Source organism: Streptopelia decaocto, assembly GCF_964273445.1.
Source record: "Streptopelia decaocto genome assembly, chromosome: 3".
Taxonomy (NCBI): domain Eukaryota; kingdom Metazoa; phylum Chordata; class Aves; order Columbiformes; family Columbidae; genus Streptopelia; species Streptopelia decaocto.
This window is the reverse complement of record NC_138656.1, coordinates 19,023,042-19,038,702: the sequence shown is the minus strand read 5'-3', so window position 1 is coordinate 19,038,702 and position 15,661 is coordinate 19,023,042. Positions and strand designations below refer to the sequence as shown.

Here is a 15,661-nt window from a genome sequence, read left to right as displayed (position 1 = left end):
AAATTTGTATGAACGTTCATGAAGAAAATTTCAAAGAAAAAGATATAAGAAATGTATTTTTGAGTCCACAACTTGCTGACAGAAAACATGACATTACAAAATTCCTTTCTAATATCAGTTTTGTCACATGTACAGGTCTCACTAAGAATCCTTCTCCTATCTCATCCTCAAGAGAGTAAAGATTACCTCAATCTTCTCATCAAACCTGACGCCTAGGCAGTACTTAAGAAGAAAAAACACATTTCGGGAATTTTGCCTAGAAGTGCAGTGTCTAAATACACCACAACATATGTACTTTCAACCATCAAGGATTATTAGTGTACAGAACTAACAAATATCCACAATAAAACCAATCATATTTCAAACAAAAACCTTCTACAGTGTTATTTTCTTCAACTTTTTGAAGCCAGAAACTAAGTATACCTGAAAGTCAGATTGGATACAAGTAAATAACACATTAATTTCTTACCTTTCAAGCTCACAAGTGCTTTTGCTGAAGAACCTGCAATATATCAAAAAGTCCATATAAATCATAAGTCATTTCAAACCATACAACCTATGCAGAGTCTACTCATTCTTAATTAGTTCTTAGGCAGAAAATGTAATTTAATATTAAATATTTCACAGCTGAATGAGTGAACCCAGTGCACCGTCTGTGGCATTATATGTTTATTACCCAATAAACCTTGAAAGCATATTCATGTTTTGTTTTTTCTTTTAGTTTCACATCTAAAAACAGCTTCAGATGCTGAGCACTTTTGTTTAACACAGCAAATTCTGAACAAGCTTTATGTGCAAAATACATACTTCCACCCAGCTGCTTGTTTGATGTAGTTGCAGATATATTATACAACTGGCAAGGAAACTGTAATGAATGCTTCTTTTTTAAAAATTATTTTTATAAATTCAAAATTCTGCAATTCAGAAGATTTCCACAAAAGCAGTATTTTATGCTCTCTAAGCTTGGTTCACAAGTAGGAGATAGACATTTAGTTGCCTCCTGGAAGAACCTCCTTATTCAGAAAGGCACTAGATTCAGATATTATAAATGCAGATAAGGATCCCTAGTTTGATTGAACTGCTCAAACTGTGTAACACATCCATTGAAATTTCATTGCTCCCCATCTACTACATCTGTAGGACCTCTGCAGTGCTTCTGGGCCAGGAAGGACAAAACTGGACCAGACTGCTACCTTTACGCTCTGGAATTTTCAAATGTCTCTCTAAGAATGAGCTATCTGAAACAACTACATTAGCAGTGAGGAATGCCCCACACTTTCATGCTTTTCTTTCAAATCAACTTCGACTTTCCAGTTATGTTCCAGTGTTGCAACCACTCCTTGCATTGCATCCTCTTCTCCCTTTCTCTTTCCCCACTCTCTCTCCTTCAGCTTCTCTTTGGAACCTGCCGTTCCAAGAACATTTCTGACTCCAAAGGTCTGGAAATTCCTTTTCTTGTGGCTGTCCTGTATCTAGGTCCTGGCCCCACTAACTGCACAGTGCCAGAGATCCTCGCCTCTAAGAGGGTGCATTCCAGAGAATATCAGAACCAAAAAAATTAATTATTGCCACTTTCCAGGGGAACAGAGCATTCTGGCTTGAGGTGGACTGTTGAAGAGAATATAGGTGCAGCAATGGCAAAAAAGCCTTTACGTTCCTTATTTTTTCATCATATTATTTTGTTTGCTGTCATCTTATTATGCCACATGTTAAAAAGAATTCAATTAAAAAAAAGAAAAAGGAAATAAAGTTCCTATTCTTTTCAAAAACCTAAAAAAAAATGTTTAAGATAGGAAATGGAACTAGTTTTGACTCACTGGTGGTTTAGTGGGCCTCCACCCCAGTATCTCCCAGCCTGTTGAATCTATACCAGCTAATGCATATGGAATTATCTGTCAAAAACAAGGTGACAAACCTGGGCTATACCATTCTTGCACATTTATTTTCTGACATATCACCTTTGTTGGGTCAGAGACCCAACAGTGACTGGTGCAGGAACATGCTTCTGTGATGATCTGATTCACAGTGAATTCAGCTCTTGTAACTCAGCTGCATGCTAAAAGGTATCACAGGATAAAAGCCTTTAAAAAAAAAAAATTCATAATAATAATTGAATGCTGCATACTGTGCTTGCATAAATACATGGGTACCCTGCTATCAACCAAGAATGCAGTCCTGAGCAGCAACAGTAAGAACAGTGAAGTACTAGTGTCACTCTCAAATTAACATAAGGGGTGGTGGGAAATGTGTGCAGGGATTAAGAAGTAGTTTAAAAACATGGGGAAAGTTCATGTCATTGGGGGTGGAAAGGCAGAAGCAGGGTCGTCAGGATTGTCACATGGAGTTGTTGGCTTTTCAGAGTGGACAGCTATTCCAGAAGACCTCAGGTACTTCATATGTAAGGCCAAACATACAAGCATTTTCCTCTTTTTATGACCATCTCACTTATATGAAGCCTGTTCAATCAGTTTGGTCGAGGGTAAGAATGTCAACAATGGAAACGAAACAACTCAGCAAGAGGCAGCCAAGCTTTATATGGGGGGTGGTGCCCATCTCACAGCTGAAGTGCCTGAGATCCTTTGCTAAGCATCAAACTCATGTGCTTCACCTGTGAGACCGACAATGGGTCAGCAGAGATGGGCATTAGATAACTGGCATGAGAAACAACAGCTCAAGAAGTGATGGACAGCAGAATGTTAATGCACTACCTTCTAGCTTTGTAAAATTACCACCCCAAACCAGTATCAGTTGCCAAGGACTTTTCCACACCAGATAGTTAATCTTCAACCGATGCATGCTAGAATAAGGCTACCAATTCGTTTTGACCTAACCTGCAACTAAAGTAACCGCAAAAGAGCATCTTTAATTAGGAATACAAGTGTCCAAGTAAGAAATTCCTGTTCAAAGTTAAACTAAATTATATTAATGTAATAAGTTGTAGAACATTATTAACACCAACTGTTCTGTAGCTTGAAGAATTAAAGAATTAGAATACATGTAGGATATCAAAATGACAACAGAAATGCCCATAAGCTTAATTTTACCTTAAAGGCAACAATGTAATACATGGGTTTTCTTCTCAAGTTCTACTATTTTGATTTTAGGAGCTACCTGCAATACCACCCAGCTTCAAGGAATATGGTACATCTCCCTACTTTTTCAATTTAGTTTGGCAGTACTGCATGTACTACCAGAGCCACAAAACTAGAAACTAGGATGATCTTCTAATAAATTATGTGTCAAAATAAAAAAAACAACCAACATTTAATACAAATAAAAGCACTTCAGAAACTATAAAAATTGCAAAGTGAGTCAGGATAGATTATGTTTATTAAAACTACCAAAATTTTAGTTAAAATAATTATTAGATTTATGATATTCCACACTTACATTAAATACCAGTAATTTTGTACACTCCTGTTCTGAATAACACATATATAATCATAGGCAGTCTTTTCAACCAGCATTTTAATTATAAACAGAGATTAAAGTAGAATATAAACACATGGTTGAATGTAAATACCTATTAGGACAATGACACAGATTTCATTTCTACAGACATCAAACACTTAAATGGGTGGAAAGGAAGAACCAAGGCCTATGCATCATTTTGGATATTACAACCAAAATGTACTTCCAGCTCCTCTAGGTTCAGATGATCATGGAGATGACTTCCTTAATATCGAGAGTAAACAAACCTCAGCATAGGGAGGAAATACAGCCAGCTCACCACAGCAGTGGCTCAGGAATTGGAAATCCTGCTTTCAGTAGCCTACGCTGGCAATACTATTCCAGTGCAAACTGTACGATTGGCTTAGTCTCGCCCTAGTATCCTTTGCCTATGTTGTTAGTAAATTATTTACTTGAACACAGTGTTCACACTTGACTAAGTCTGAAAACTTAGGAAAGGATTCAGAACAGAGCTAGGAAAGGCTGGAAGATCCAAAACCATGCCTTATTACGAGAAAGTCAAGACACTCCAATCTTGTTCTTCCCAAAGAACTCAAGATCTGCACTGATCACGATTATCTACAAAGGAAGATAATTCAGACAGTAAATAGCTCTGCAGCCTTCTTTTACAGGGAAAGGCGTAACTAGATCTATTTGTTGGAAAATGACATTGAATAAGTTCAGGTTAGCAATGAATGCAAAGTTTAACAGATTTTACATAACTATCCTAAGAAAAGGCATGTTGGGCTCCCTATCATTCGAAGTCTTTAAACCAAGTTTACATCTACTTTAAAAGGGAAAACTACAGCTAAAAAGGAAGCATGGAATCGATACACAGAAATTCCAAATACAACTATCCTAGCATGCTCAATGAAGAATGTAAGACAATTATAATGGCCTTTTCTGGCCTATAAACAAACACATAAAATACATGCATTACAGATGTGCATTAAAAGTAACTGTATTCTAGCTTATGATGCATTTAATAGGATGATAACAGGAAGCTCATTAGTAACTAGGAGTCAGGAATAAGTGTATTTATGTGTTTTATAACATTTGCAAGAAGTGATTTTTCAGGAAGTCCATGTAAAACAGAATTAAATTAAAAAATAAAAAAATCAACCTTAAAATAATCTTGAGTCTGCCAAGTGTGTCATGATAAGGACTGGGGCTGCGGGCGTGGGCCGGGCAGATGGACAACTGCCCGAGCCACCGCCCTCCCTGCGCCCAGGAACCGCTCCTCCAGCACAAGGGACCACATACAGAGGATTACCATGAAAAGAACCTAAAAAACGTCCTCTAAGCACTCTGCAAAAGCAGTATGAACAGACTTCAAAAGGAACTCTGATAGTTTGCCCTCCAAAAAAGTATTTCCAATATGGCAATAGGCTTGGAGGCATGGGGGAAAAAGTGCAAAAGCTTTTCTCCTTTTCAAAGATTAAATTCAGGTGTAAGTTTAAAAACAAGCATTGATTTCCTCCCCCCACCTGAAAATAACATAACTGAACAAAAGAGGTGGAATATGACTGCAGTTCAACAGGGGCAGCTGTGGATGCCCAGATGTATATTGTCAGTACTAACATGAAGTAAAGCAGTTTAAATACAACTTCTCAACAGCCGATCTTAAAATTCAAACAGGAACACCAACAAGCACAATACACTTGTGAAAGTGTTTTCAGACTTTTTTTTCTTGTAATTAATTTGTAACAGCCGATTACAATTTTGAAAATAAGGTTACAAATAACTAAACATTCCATAGATACTGATTTTACTAATATGCGGGCATAAAGGGGCAAATCTAAATCATTAGAGAAGATTCCAAGACCCAGATAAGCAATTACATAATGTAAAACCTTTTCTCTCCAGATCATTACACTATTTTGTCTAAATTCTGCACAGGTGAGCAGTTATTTCAACACTGGTTGCACGACTAGCTCAGAAGCCAATGTAATTAAATTACATTGCCGGCACTAAAAATGGTGTGACAGAGGAAAATCATGGAGTAGAAGGGAAAAATATGAGCCTTTATTATAGATTGAGTCATTAACCCTCCAAGAGATCATTCATCTACACAAGCACCGCACAAGTTGTTTCAGCAGAGGAAGCATCTCAAATGATTGGCAACTAAAAGGATAGTTTATCTAGGAAAGCTTAGAAAGTAAAGAGTATGCATCAGAGGAAAAAGAGGCTTCAGGCAGCTTTTAAGCTCCCCCAAAACTTTTGTCTTATTGAAGAGGTAAATAAATAAATAAATACACAAACAATAACTTTCTGCTTCAAGCATGAATCCGTAGTTCCCTAATGTTATGAACCCACTAAGAAACTGACATTTGTGCGTTTCCCAATCTTAATTTAACTACAAGTCAGGTTTTCAGCCATGTGCACACTTTCACAGGACTTGTACAGATGATAACGACAACACCAAAGCCCTCTTTTTGAAACACTGTGTTCTCATGATGGACAATGCACTGATACCATGGTAACATACAATTTTAAATGTATGCAGCACAAAGGATCCCAAAATTATTAGTTGTGGGTACTGTTTAGCAGCCACAAAACTAACCTTCAGCCTTCTCACAAATGCTGTAATCTCATATAATTCTGCTGACTTTTTTGCCTCAAATGCTCAGAGCACAGTAATGTTAGGCTCAAAGTAGCAAGGTGTGCCACATCCCTCCTGCAGCCACCCAGGGGAGCGCTGGAACAGAGCTGTGCAGGGACAGGGTGCCTGTGGACCACAGCATAAGGTTGTGCTGGGGGTAAAGGCAATGATTTCTGTGTGCAGTGCTGCCCTTGTGCTGCAGCCTCCATCCATGGAATAAAAGGCCATATAGAAAGATCCTTGTCCCCTCTTCCCTTCTGCCCATCCTAAAACACAAGCCCCTAAATCCAGCAATGTCTACCAACATATATGTGGTAATATACTATTGTTTCAGTACTTGTACTGTAAAAGGTTAACACTTGACACCAGTCTGGCTTCTTTCTGCGATTCACCTGCCACTTGGTGTTTGCCTGCACATAACACAGAACACTGCACTCCACAGCAGCTCAGAGGTTTAGTCTTGGCGGTGGTCCCATGCTGATGATCATTTAGTTAGCTAAGCATGCTTTCACTTCTATAAAAAATGGCATCTCACCTCACTTCTACAGAGCCGTGCTTCTCATTCAGACTCGCTTGTGCAAAAGAGTGCACTAAGATGCAGCTTTGCCTGTGCTGCTGCCAGCAGAGCTCTGCCTCTATCAGGACTAGGACAGTCTTCTAGTCACATCTGCACGTGTTGTGTGTTTTATCAAAGTCCCACCTCAGCTTTATTCTGTGCACTTTATAACCAAGTAAACCACAAATACAATTGCTATTACTAGCAGCAAGAGACAGGGCAGCATTATGTACACTCCAATACAATCAACTGTTTTCCTTTTCTGAGACAAGACAGGCATCTGGTTTGCAGCAGGAAAACTGTCCACCATTTACCTCCCCTGCAAAACTACCAGGAGATAAGGAGGTGGAATACCTTGACTGAAATTAGTCACTCATTGGGCACCAACCCAACAGTCTGCAGAAACAAATTTTGTCTCCAAAATATAAATCAAATTATTTGTATTGGAAGTACTTGTGCATTCAAGACCTTCCATATTCTGCAATTTTTCAGTTAAGAGTATTTGTCACAGAATTGTTCTTTCTTCACAGCACTCTGCTCCTTCCCAGGTTACCATATCCCTTTTCCCTAGCAGCACTAGTAACAAGAGGCCTCAGCTACAAGAAATGCATGTAAACTCATGCACTGCCATCTTCTTCATTTTTCAGGTTGTCAATGTGAACTCTTTTGTCCATTTCAAAAGGACAGAATGTCAGCTTCAGAGAAGGACAGAATGATAGGAACTTTAGCAGATAAAATAAGCACATATTACAAGACAACTACGTGCATTACATTCCTCTCACTCCTAGGTTAAGGAATATTCTCTGCCCAGCTGCTTTACACAACTTGCCAGAGGGCAAGTAGATGCTATCATAATACCCTGGGACAAATTCCACTTAATCAGATTTCCAATTGGAAAAGTGAAACTGCATAGTTATTACCTCACTGCAAAAATTCGTTCTTCCTGTCATCAAGTACGCTGTGTTTACTTATAATTTTTTTATGTGAAAACTCAGTTTTGGTCTACTATTTTACTATAAGCTATACAGGAGAAAATTCAGAGGAATGATACATTAATCTGAAAGTCTTAATCATGAACTATTCTAACTTATTTAGAAACTCATTTTTACACCACTATGGAAGGTTCCAAAAAGAATTTTTGAATGCTTACTGTTGTTATACCTTATAAATTAAGTTTCAGGCTGAAAGCTGCATGAGGTCAGTGTTAAATCAGTCAGGACTAAGTTTACATCTTGTTTTTAAGTATAGGACTGGAAATGAAAGAGCAATGAACAGCAATAGTTACAGTGTAATTTGGAAACATCTGATTCACCAAAATTGGAAAGAATAGGAATGGAAGCACAAGGCAAACACCCTTAGAAACTTTCACATTTCCAGCAGTTCAGCAACGCTACAGGAAACATAAAGCTCCCTATTTGATGGAAAGCCAAAACATCCCCTACTTGCACCAAACTTAGGTAAATACAAACCTCAGGGACAAGGTCAGCACAGCAGAAGCCTGTTGCCTTCACAAATACACACACTGTGCATCTGCTTCACCTGCCGAGCAGACACCATAACGATGACACTGCTGGTAAGGGCCTGCCGTACAGCACAATCCTAAGGGAAACTGAGTCACACTCTCTGTTCTAGTGTCTGTTACAGGTGAGGCAATAGACCTGTCAAACCTTCCTGATGCCCCTGTAGGCAATATAAAGGTGGCAGAGACAAAAAAATTATTTTTCATACTTCATGTTAACTTCTTGAAACACATTGTGCCTCCCATGGAAAATGGCAAAAGAAGGAACAGTAACTTAAACACTATCCATTCTAGTGAAGAGGTAAATTTGATTCAATAAACAATAAAATGCTGCTAATTATTAATTATGGTTGTCTAAGTTGGTCCATGACTTGTATTAATCAGACTCTAACACAGTACACTGTACACGACTGAGCTGTATCAAACTGAGAGTGTCAGTTCTACCCTTAATTTACGATGATCCTTCACAAATCTGTTCAGTTAACATGACGACACTGGCCATGCAGGAATATTAATCCATTTTTCTCCTGACAATTGGTGGAGTTGTAACAAAGACCCACACAGAGTAGTCAGAAGAATGATTTCAATTCTGAGTTACCTCTCTCTGAGAATCTTCCAATATAGAAATAGTCGGTATCTTCATTAATTTGCACAGTGATGCACAAAACAGTGTCACCAAAGCTACAAGTCTACCCTGTTGTGTGCACGTTTACTGAAACTACTAAATGCCCTAGTTTTAGTATAGCATGTATTTACAGTTTGTAAGAAGACATACCAAGATAGCATGTAAAACACCTTTTACATTGAATAATTTCCTCCTCTATAACACTCAAGCACCTTGTACGTGAATCCATATATATAGCAACACGTGTATCTTTTTCATCTATATCTAAGTTTTTATCTAATCCTCCTATGTGTTGAAAACAACATCCACACAAAGTCTATGTAGATGTACAGGTCTGTATGTACACAAGCCTGTATTTTCATGCTGTCTACCTACACAAGTAGTTTTCATCTACTGGCACACAATACAGGGTCTTTGAGCTCTTCCCTCTGCATTTTTCAGTGCCCCCTAGATGCAATGTACACGCCCCAGCCCCTCCAGTCCTTCAGAGGTACCCACACTGCGCACAACACACGCTATGAACACATAAGCCCCCCCTCCCCGCCAGGACGACAGCGGGGACAGGAACACCGGGCTACTCGCCCCTTCCCCGGGGCAGGACGCTCCCTGCCCCGCACTGCCCGCACGCCACAGGCAGGGCAAGCTGTCAGACGTGCCCCGCACACTCACGGCCTCTCCTCCCCGGCCGGTTCCCGCCCCGCACCCCACCCGCCCGACAGGTGACGCCGGGCCAGCCCCGCCGCCTCGGCCGGGTGGGGCGGGGGGCCCAGCCCCGACACCCCGAGGGCAACGGGGGTCGCACCCTCGGGAGGGAGCTCCTCGCCCGCCGCCCTCCCTGCGCCACCGCCCAGGCCGGGGCCTCGCCCAGAAGGGGCGACGGCGGCGGGGTGGGGGGGGCCGGGCCGGCCCGGTTGCCAGGGAGGAGGCTCGGGCTCCGGCCCCGCACAGCGCCCACAGCCAGCGGGAGGGAGGCGGGCTGGCGGCGGGGCGCGGCGCCGGTGCCCCGCCGGGGGGAGGAGGCGGGGGCGAGGGGGCGGCGGTGTCGGGCGGACGGCGGCGGTGGGGGCACGGGTCGCTACTCACTCTCGTCAGGCAGCTGATCGAGCTCCGCCATCTTGAACGAGCCGCGCCGCTTTTTCAAAGGCTGCCTGGCGCAGTGCATTCTGGGGGAGGAGACGGGGCCTTGCGCGAGGCGGCGCTGGCGCGCGGGGACGGGGCTCGCGCGGCGGGCGGGCGCGTGCGCGCGCGGGGCGGAGGGCGGGCGCTCGGTCGGTAACGGGCGCTCAGCGGCCGGAGGAGCCGCCGGCGGCGGGGACGGGGCGGGACGGCGCGGGACGGCGGGCGGGTGCCCCCCTGCTCCCGGAGGGCTGTGGAGGAGAGCGGGAGGCTGGTTCTGCCCCGCTCCGCTTGTGGTGGGGAGGGGGACAGCGCCTGTGACAGAAACCGTGCGCTCCCCCCGCGGCCGTCCTGGATGCTGACGGGGCGAGGGGGGAACGGTCGGCTGACACTTGGTCCGAAGGGTCACCCTAAAGTAGCCCCGCTAGCTTAGTGTCTTTAAAAATGCCCCTGTTATGTCATCTTCATTAAATGATTTTTTTTTTTCTAAAATGTACTTAACTTTCCTCATCTCTGCTTTTCACTGTCAGCTGTCCCATGCCCAAGCAAAACGGCAGCGAAGTTGAGGCATCAGGAGGAGTAAGTGATAAAAATAAAAACCCCAGCATAACCAGTCCTGGCCCTGAACTCGTGCTCTGTGCCACTCCTCCTGAAGGGACGACTGAGACGCTCATCCAAGAGCAAGGCCTGAAGGTCAAGGTCTCACCTGTTCCCACCAGGGAGATCCAACAACCTGCCCTGCCTTGGCCTGCCCTCCAATGCAGCCCCCGGCCCTCATGGCTTAAAGCTTTCTGCAAGCAGCAGAGGTGGGTTCCTTACATGGCTCATTTAGGTCTCTGCACCACAGCAAATTTTAAAGCTGCATCAAGAAATGGAGATACTGTAATCTACAAGCACCTTCAATGCTTATGGACCAGACTCTCTATGGGTGTGGGGCTTTCACAATAGTACCTACTGCTACTCATACCAAAAAAAGGAATTTTAGGGTTTTTTTTAAACACATGAAAATGCAAATTGAAGCTCAAAATAAATTAACAGTATATCTTCAGCAAGGCTAAGTCAGTGTTACATTTTAAACATATTGCCAACAGCATGATGCAAAATGGAAGCTATGCCTGTTTGTCTGCATGTCTTTAAAAGCATCTAAGTGAAACTAAGGATTCTGCAAAACACAGAAACGTGTATATTGGGACACAGAATATAGTTTTTAGTTTGTGTTCTTAATTTGCTAATAAAATCAGATAACTAGGCACTCTAGGAGGTTGAGGGGCAGGATGTAGGTCATGTTATTAAACAACTTCTAAAATAAATAAATCAATTTAAAACCCAAATGCTGCCCTTGAGCTTAAAAGGAAAAAAAGTGAGTTTATAAGACAAGAAAAACTGAGTAAAATCCTTTAGAAGTTTCCCCGGGGCTTTCCGTGTATGTGGGGGAAAAAACAAACAAAAAAGAGGACAGAGCCTAGCAGGCATTTCCACCCTCTTTTTCAGGTCATTTTGAAAGGCTGTTTGAGCAGCCGTCTTTCCCCCTGGCCCCCACAGTGCCTAAGATGCTTCAGCGAGATTTCCATACTGCACAGCGCAAAATAAAGCCACTACAGCAGGCAGACGCAAAACAGCACAGGCATAACACTAAACTAACTAGTAACAAAAAGCAACAAAACAGTACTCTGTGCCAGTTCAAGGGCAAAAGCCACACAACACCAAACGCTGTACAATGTTCCCCTTCAATGAAACACCTCTGCCACCCAAGAGGCCTGATATGGACCAGACCTTCCAAGTTCGGGTAAACAATAATCTGTTAACAACACTAACACTTTTTCTGTGTTTCAGCTGAGCTCCCGTTGTTCCAACGGTTGTGTGTTAATGCTCAACTGAGAGTGGAGACTGCACAGCTGACAGAAGACACCAATCACCAGCAACATTTTTACTGCTCCGCTTTTAAACCTTGTCATCAGGCCTCCCTGTGCTGAAAGCAGAGGTCACCCAGTGCCACCCTGATGCTAGAGCTTTCACCAAGGCAAGGGATTTTCAAGGCATCTTCACAGGAGGGAAGAAAAGTTTTCCACAACACAGTCACAGTTTAAAACACTCCTAGGGCCTGAATGTCTAGAAGGCAAAGGAAAATGGGGTAAAAAAAAAAGATAAAAACCCCAACACCTTTCAAGACTTCTTTGTACATTGTGATAAAAATAGAAAATAGACAAAAAAACTGAGAGATTTCCCCCCACCCCCAACACCTCCTGCTAATCATCCTAAAAATTACCAGGGCAGAAGGTAAAATTCAGCTCCCATCAGCATGACACGGAATATTCCTGCATTTCATTCCAACAGCTGCATTTGGAAAATATCTAGCAGAAGCTATTACCATGCGCTGTGCTGAAAGGTAACAATCAACACTCTTACTTTCAAGATTCCTGCTATAAAAGACCTTTTACATCTTGGCCGTTTATGAATGCTGCAGTATCTATATTCTAGTTTTTAACTTCTCCTGTGCATGCTGTTTTCATGTCACACAAACACAGCCCTGCTGCCATATGAGTACGCAGAAAAATACACAGTATTTTCAATCTCCTTTTACAATCCTGGCAAATTTGCAGTTTGCACTTGGGTGATGTGGAAATGACACAATTATTGCGACAGGCAGCCACGGTGACCGAGAACATCTGTGCTCTCGGCTGACAACCTGCCCGCAGGTACTGACTCACTTGCCTCGCACCGAGGGAGGCAGAGCTTTACACTACTGTCACTCTTGCCGTTTGCTTCCCCAAAGGGTCATGCTAGGCAAATCCTCTTAATGGTGTGCACCAAAATGCTGCAGAAAGCACTCCCATTTCTCCTTAATTACTGCAGGTGGTATTAAGACAAGTTACAGCACCTACTAATCAACACATTCAGAGTCTCATCAGAGCAATGCAGGTAGTACTACAGGAGATGGCCAGGGGGCAATTTTCTCACCTCCCCTAGGCAGGCACTGGTAGTAGAAAAGCTGAGAGCTGGCAGAAGAGTGTGCTCTTCAGTAACTGAAGCATGTTCTTGTGAAGTCCTGCTGCATCAGTCACATAATGAAATTGGAATCTGTAATGAGAGGGCAGGGGAAGCAGCCAGTTTCCCCTTTCAGTTGTTGGGAAGCCATTCCTCCTTCTTACCTTCAGACTGTACTTGGGTATCTCACTTTCCATGAAAGCGACCCACAAACTCCACACTGGAACAAATCAAAACCAGCAAGTCATCTTGACTGGGATCTATAGCAGCCTTTCTTGTCATAGGTGCCACTGCATTTCCAAAATGGTAATTTCTGGAGAAGTAGCCTGGCATTTACTTGAAATTAGCAGGACACACAAGCTCTTGGTCAGACGCATGTACTCCAAAACAGTGGAAACTATTTTTTTAATGGGCATAACAGAAGGAGTGAGAGTATAATGGACTAAATTGGGTGCCTCACCAGATACAGAAGAGTAATTTAAGCAAAATACTAAGTGGTATATAAACTGTCTACAAAAACACTTCAGCAGAAAATCATGTCCCTAGAACTCAGAGAGGGAGGTCTGAAGGGAAGATCTCACTAGTTACAAAGACTGCATTACTCAGTTAAGAACATGAGTAAAACTCTGTATGGTATTAAGAAAATTTGGTGTGCCCCAAGGTCTTTTTCACAAATAAACTTTTTTTTTTTTCCTCCTTGGATTAGAAACTGGGGGCAGGGGGGAAGATGTCATTAAAGGCTGTACCAACTGATTTAAAGACTCGTTTATGACTGACATACAGGGTTGGGTGACCTGTGCTGTACTTTCTCAGCCACTTCTTTCCTGCATGATCTTGGGCATCTGACAAAAAATATACACTGCCAAGTGGCTTAGGCTGGCATCCTTCACTTTACCCAATTCATATAAAACTGCATGGACTATCTTAACATTTGCGAGCCACTGTACAACACAGCCTCCAGCCATGCTAAACAAAGATAAAATGGTTAAATATACATACATTTCTACTTCTTGTAGTTTAACATTTAGATCAGAATTCATTCCTCAACATCCCTCCTCTAAAAGAAGCAGAGGATGTCATGGAACCTAATGTCTTGGGAACTCCTTCCTCTTAAGTAATTTTGACAGAAATGGGACTACCTATTCCACTCTGCTTCATGCACATTCTCCACAAGTAATGCCTTGCGTGGTTGTCACTGAGCAGCTCTTCTCAGCCGCATGGACAGGCTGGTTGCACACTGGGTCATGGCAGGAGCAGCAAAGCTGCTTTGCAGTCGGACAGGTTGGCAGAAGCAGCACCCTGAAATCACATTGGATTCCACTGCAGGATAGTCACACCCAGGTCTCCTAGAGTCCCCAAAGGGCACCTGTTGCCTCTTCACAAAGTCCTGTCCCACTATCTTTTACTGCTGTATTTGCAAGGTTAGAGACAGCTTAGGATATATTTGCTCGTGCTCCAACTATTAACTCAGCATTAAGTACATATCATAAACCACTCCTTGCACTACATAGTGCTTATGGCCAAATTTTAGGGCAGGACAAGAGGTCTTAGAGCAAAATAGAACTCTGAACCACCTCTGGTACAGGTGACAGAGGGAACATCAAAAGCACAGACCTTTAATTCCTGGTCCTAAACTGAACTGTAAGCTGGGATTTTTTTGGGGGGGGGGGAAATTCTACCTCACAACTAATCGGATCCATTTCTTATGTTCTTTTTCAGAGACTGACAAGATTACACTTAAGTCTTAAATGCATGACCAAAAGTTTCTGTTGGAAGTAAAGCAATATTAGCCACTGGTTAAGCTACTGAAGAACAGAAGATAAGGGCCACCCTCTTCCCTTCCTCTGAAATTCATGAGCTCTGACCTCAATTGATTGTTTTGTGTTCAACTGTCCCCAAGGCATTACAACTTACCCAGTCCTTCCACATCTCCTGCTCTTCCCAAAAGCAGCAGCTGTTTTCCATCTACCACTCCTCATCCTCCTCTTCTCCTTCACAGGTCCTGGAAACAGCTGCACCATAAACAACCGCTTTGGCTTGGAGCTCCTCTTTCAAAAGGCAACAGGGCATCACAACATTTTAGGAAATGGAGCTGTTTTTTTCCATGCAGGTTACCAAAGACTAAAGCTGCAGCTGTCAGGATGAGGTTGAATTGGCCCTTTGTAGGAAGGGAACTGTTGCAGTGGAGAAGATACTGAATGCACTATCCATGCAGAGCTGCCCCTGGGGATCACTCACCTTGCCCTAACAGCTCAGGGAAATCAGTAATTTTTGAAGAGAAAGAACTGGTGTTGCACGGCAGTCAAGTACTCCCATATTGCTCAATGACTTACTGAAAGTGAGTTAATTTAAGAGAAGTAACAAACGTCACTGAACGTTGAAATTATTAGTTTATGTTGATGTTCCAAGACAAGGAATTCAAGACTATCCACAAAGTGGCAATATACCTCATTCCAGGTCATGACCAGTGAAGCATGAGCCCAAACTCAACTTACAGCTTTGTTAGGACTTGAGTATACAACAACCAACTTACATCACGTTGACAGTAGATATTTAAAGGAGGTTTATTGGGGCTAATACTAAATTCAAACAGCCACAAGTTCATTTTCCATGTTTACCACACCAACTGTTGACAGATGAAGTCTCAGTGGGAAGTCCAAATTTCCATTTCACCACATCTTCCTGAAACGTGACTACAGATTTCAAGAGTTGGCATTTGAGAGAGGTATCATGTTTAAGAACATTCTACGAATACATTTAAATCATGACTCAAAACCAAAATGATTTGGGAGTTTTGAAACATAAAGC

General features: G+C 42.5%; 1 protein-coding gene across 2 annotated transcripts in view; it reads right to left on the bottom strand.

Moving 5' to 3' along the window:
* The window catches only part of LIN9 (lin-9 DREAM MuvB core complex component), a gene marked incomplete at its 5' end in the record, with an annotated part of 39,964 nt that extends 30,050 nt beyond the window's left edge, over window positions 1-9,914 (bottom strand). For both annotated transcript variants that reach the window (XM_082049287.1, XM_082049288.1), the window contains 2 exons: window positions 470-502; window positions 9,836-9,914. In XM_082049287.1, the coding sequence (XP_081905413.1) occupies window positions 470-502; window positions 9,836-9,914 (112 nt within the window). The remainder of the gene's footprint in view (window positions 1-469; window positions 503-9,835) is intronic.
* Between the last annotated feature and the right edge of the window lie 5,747 nt (window positions 9,915-15,661).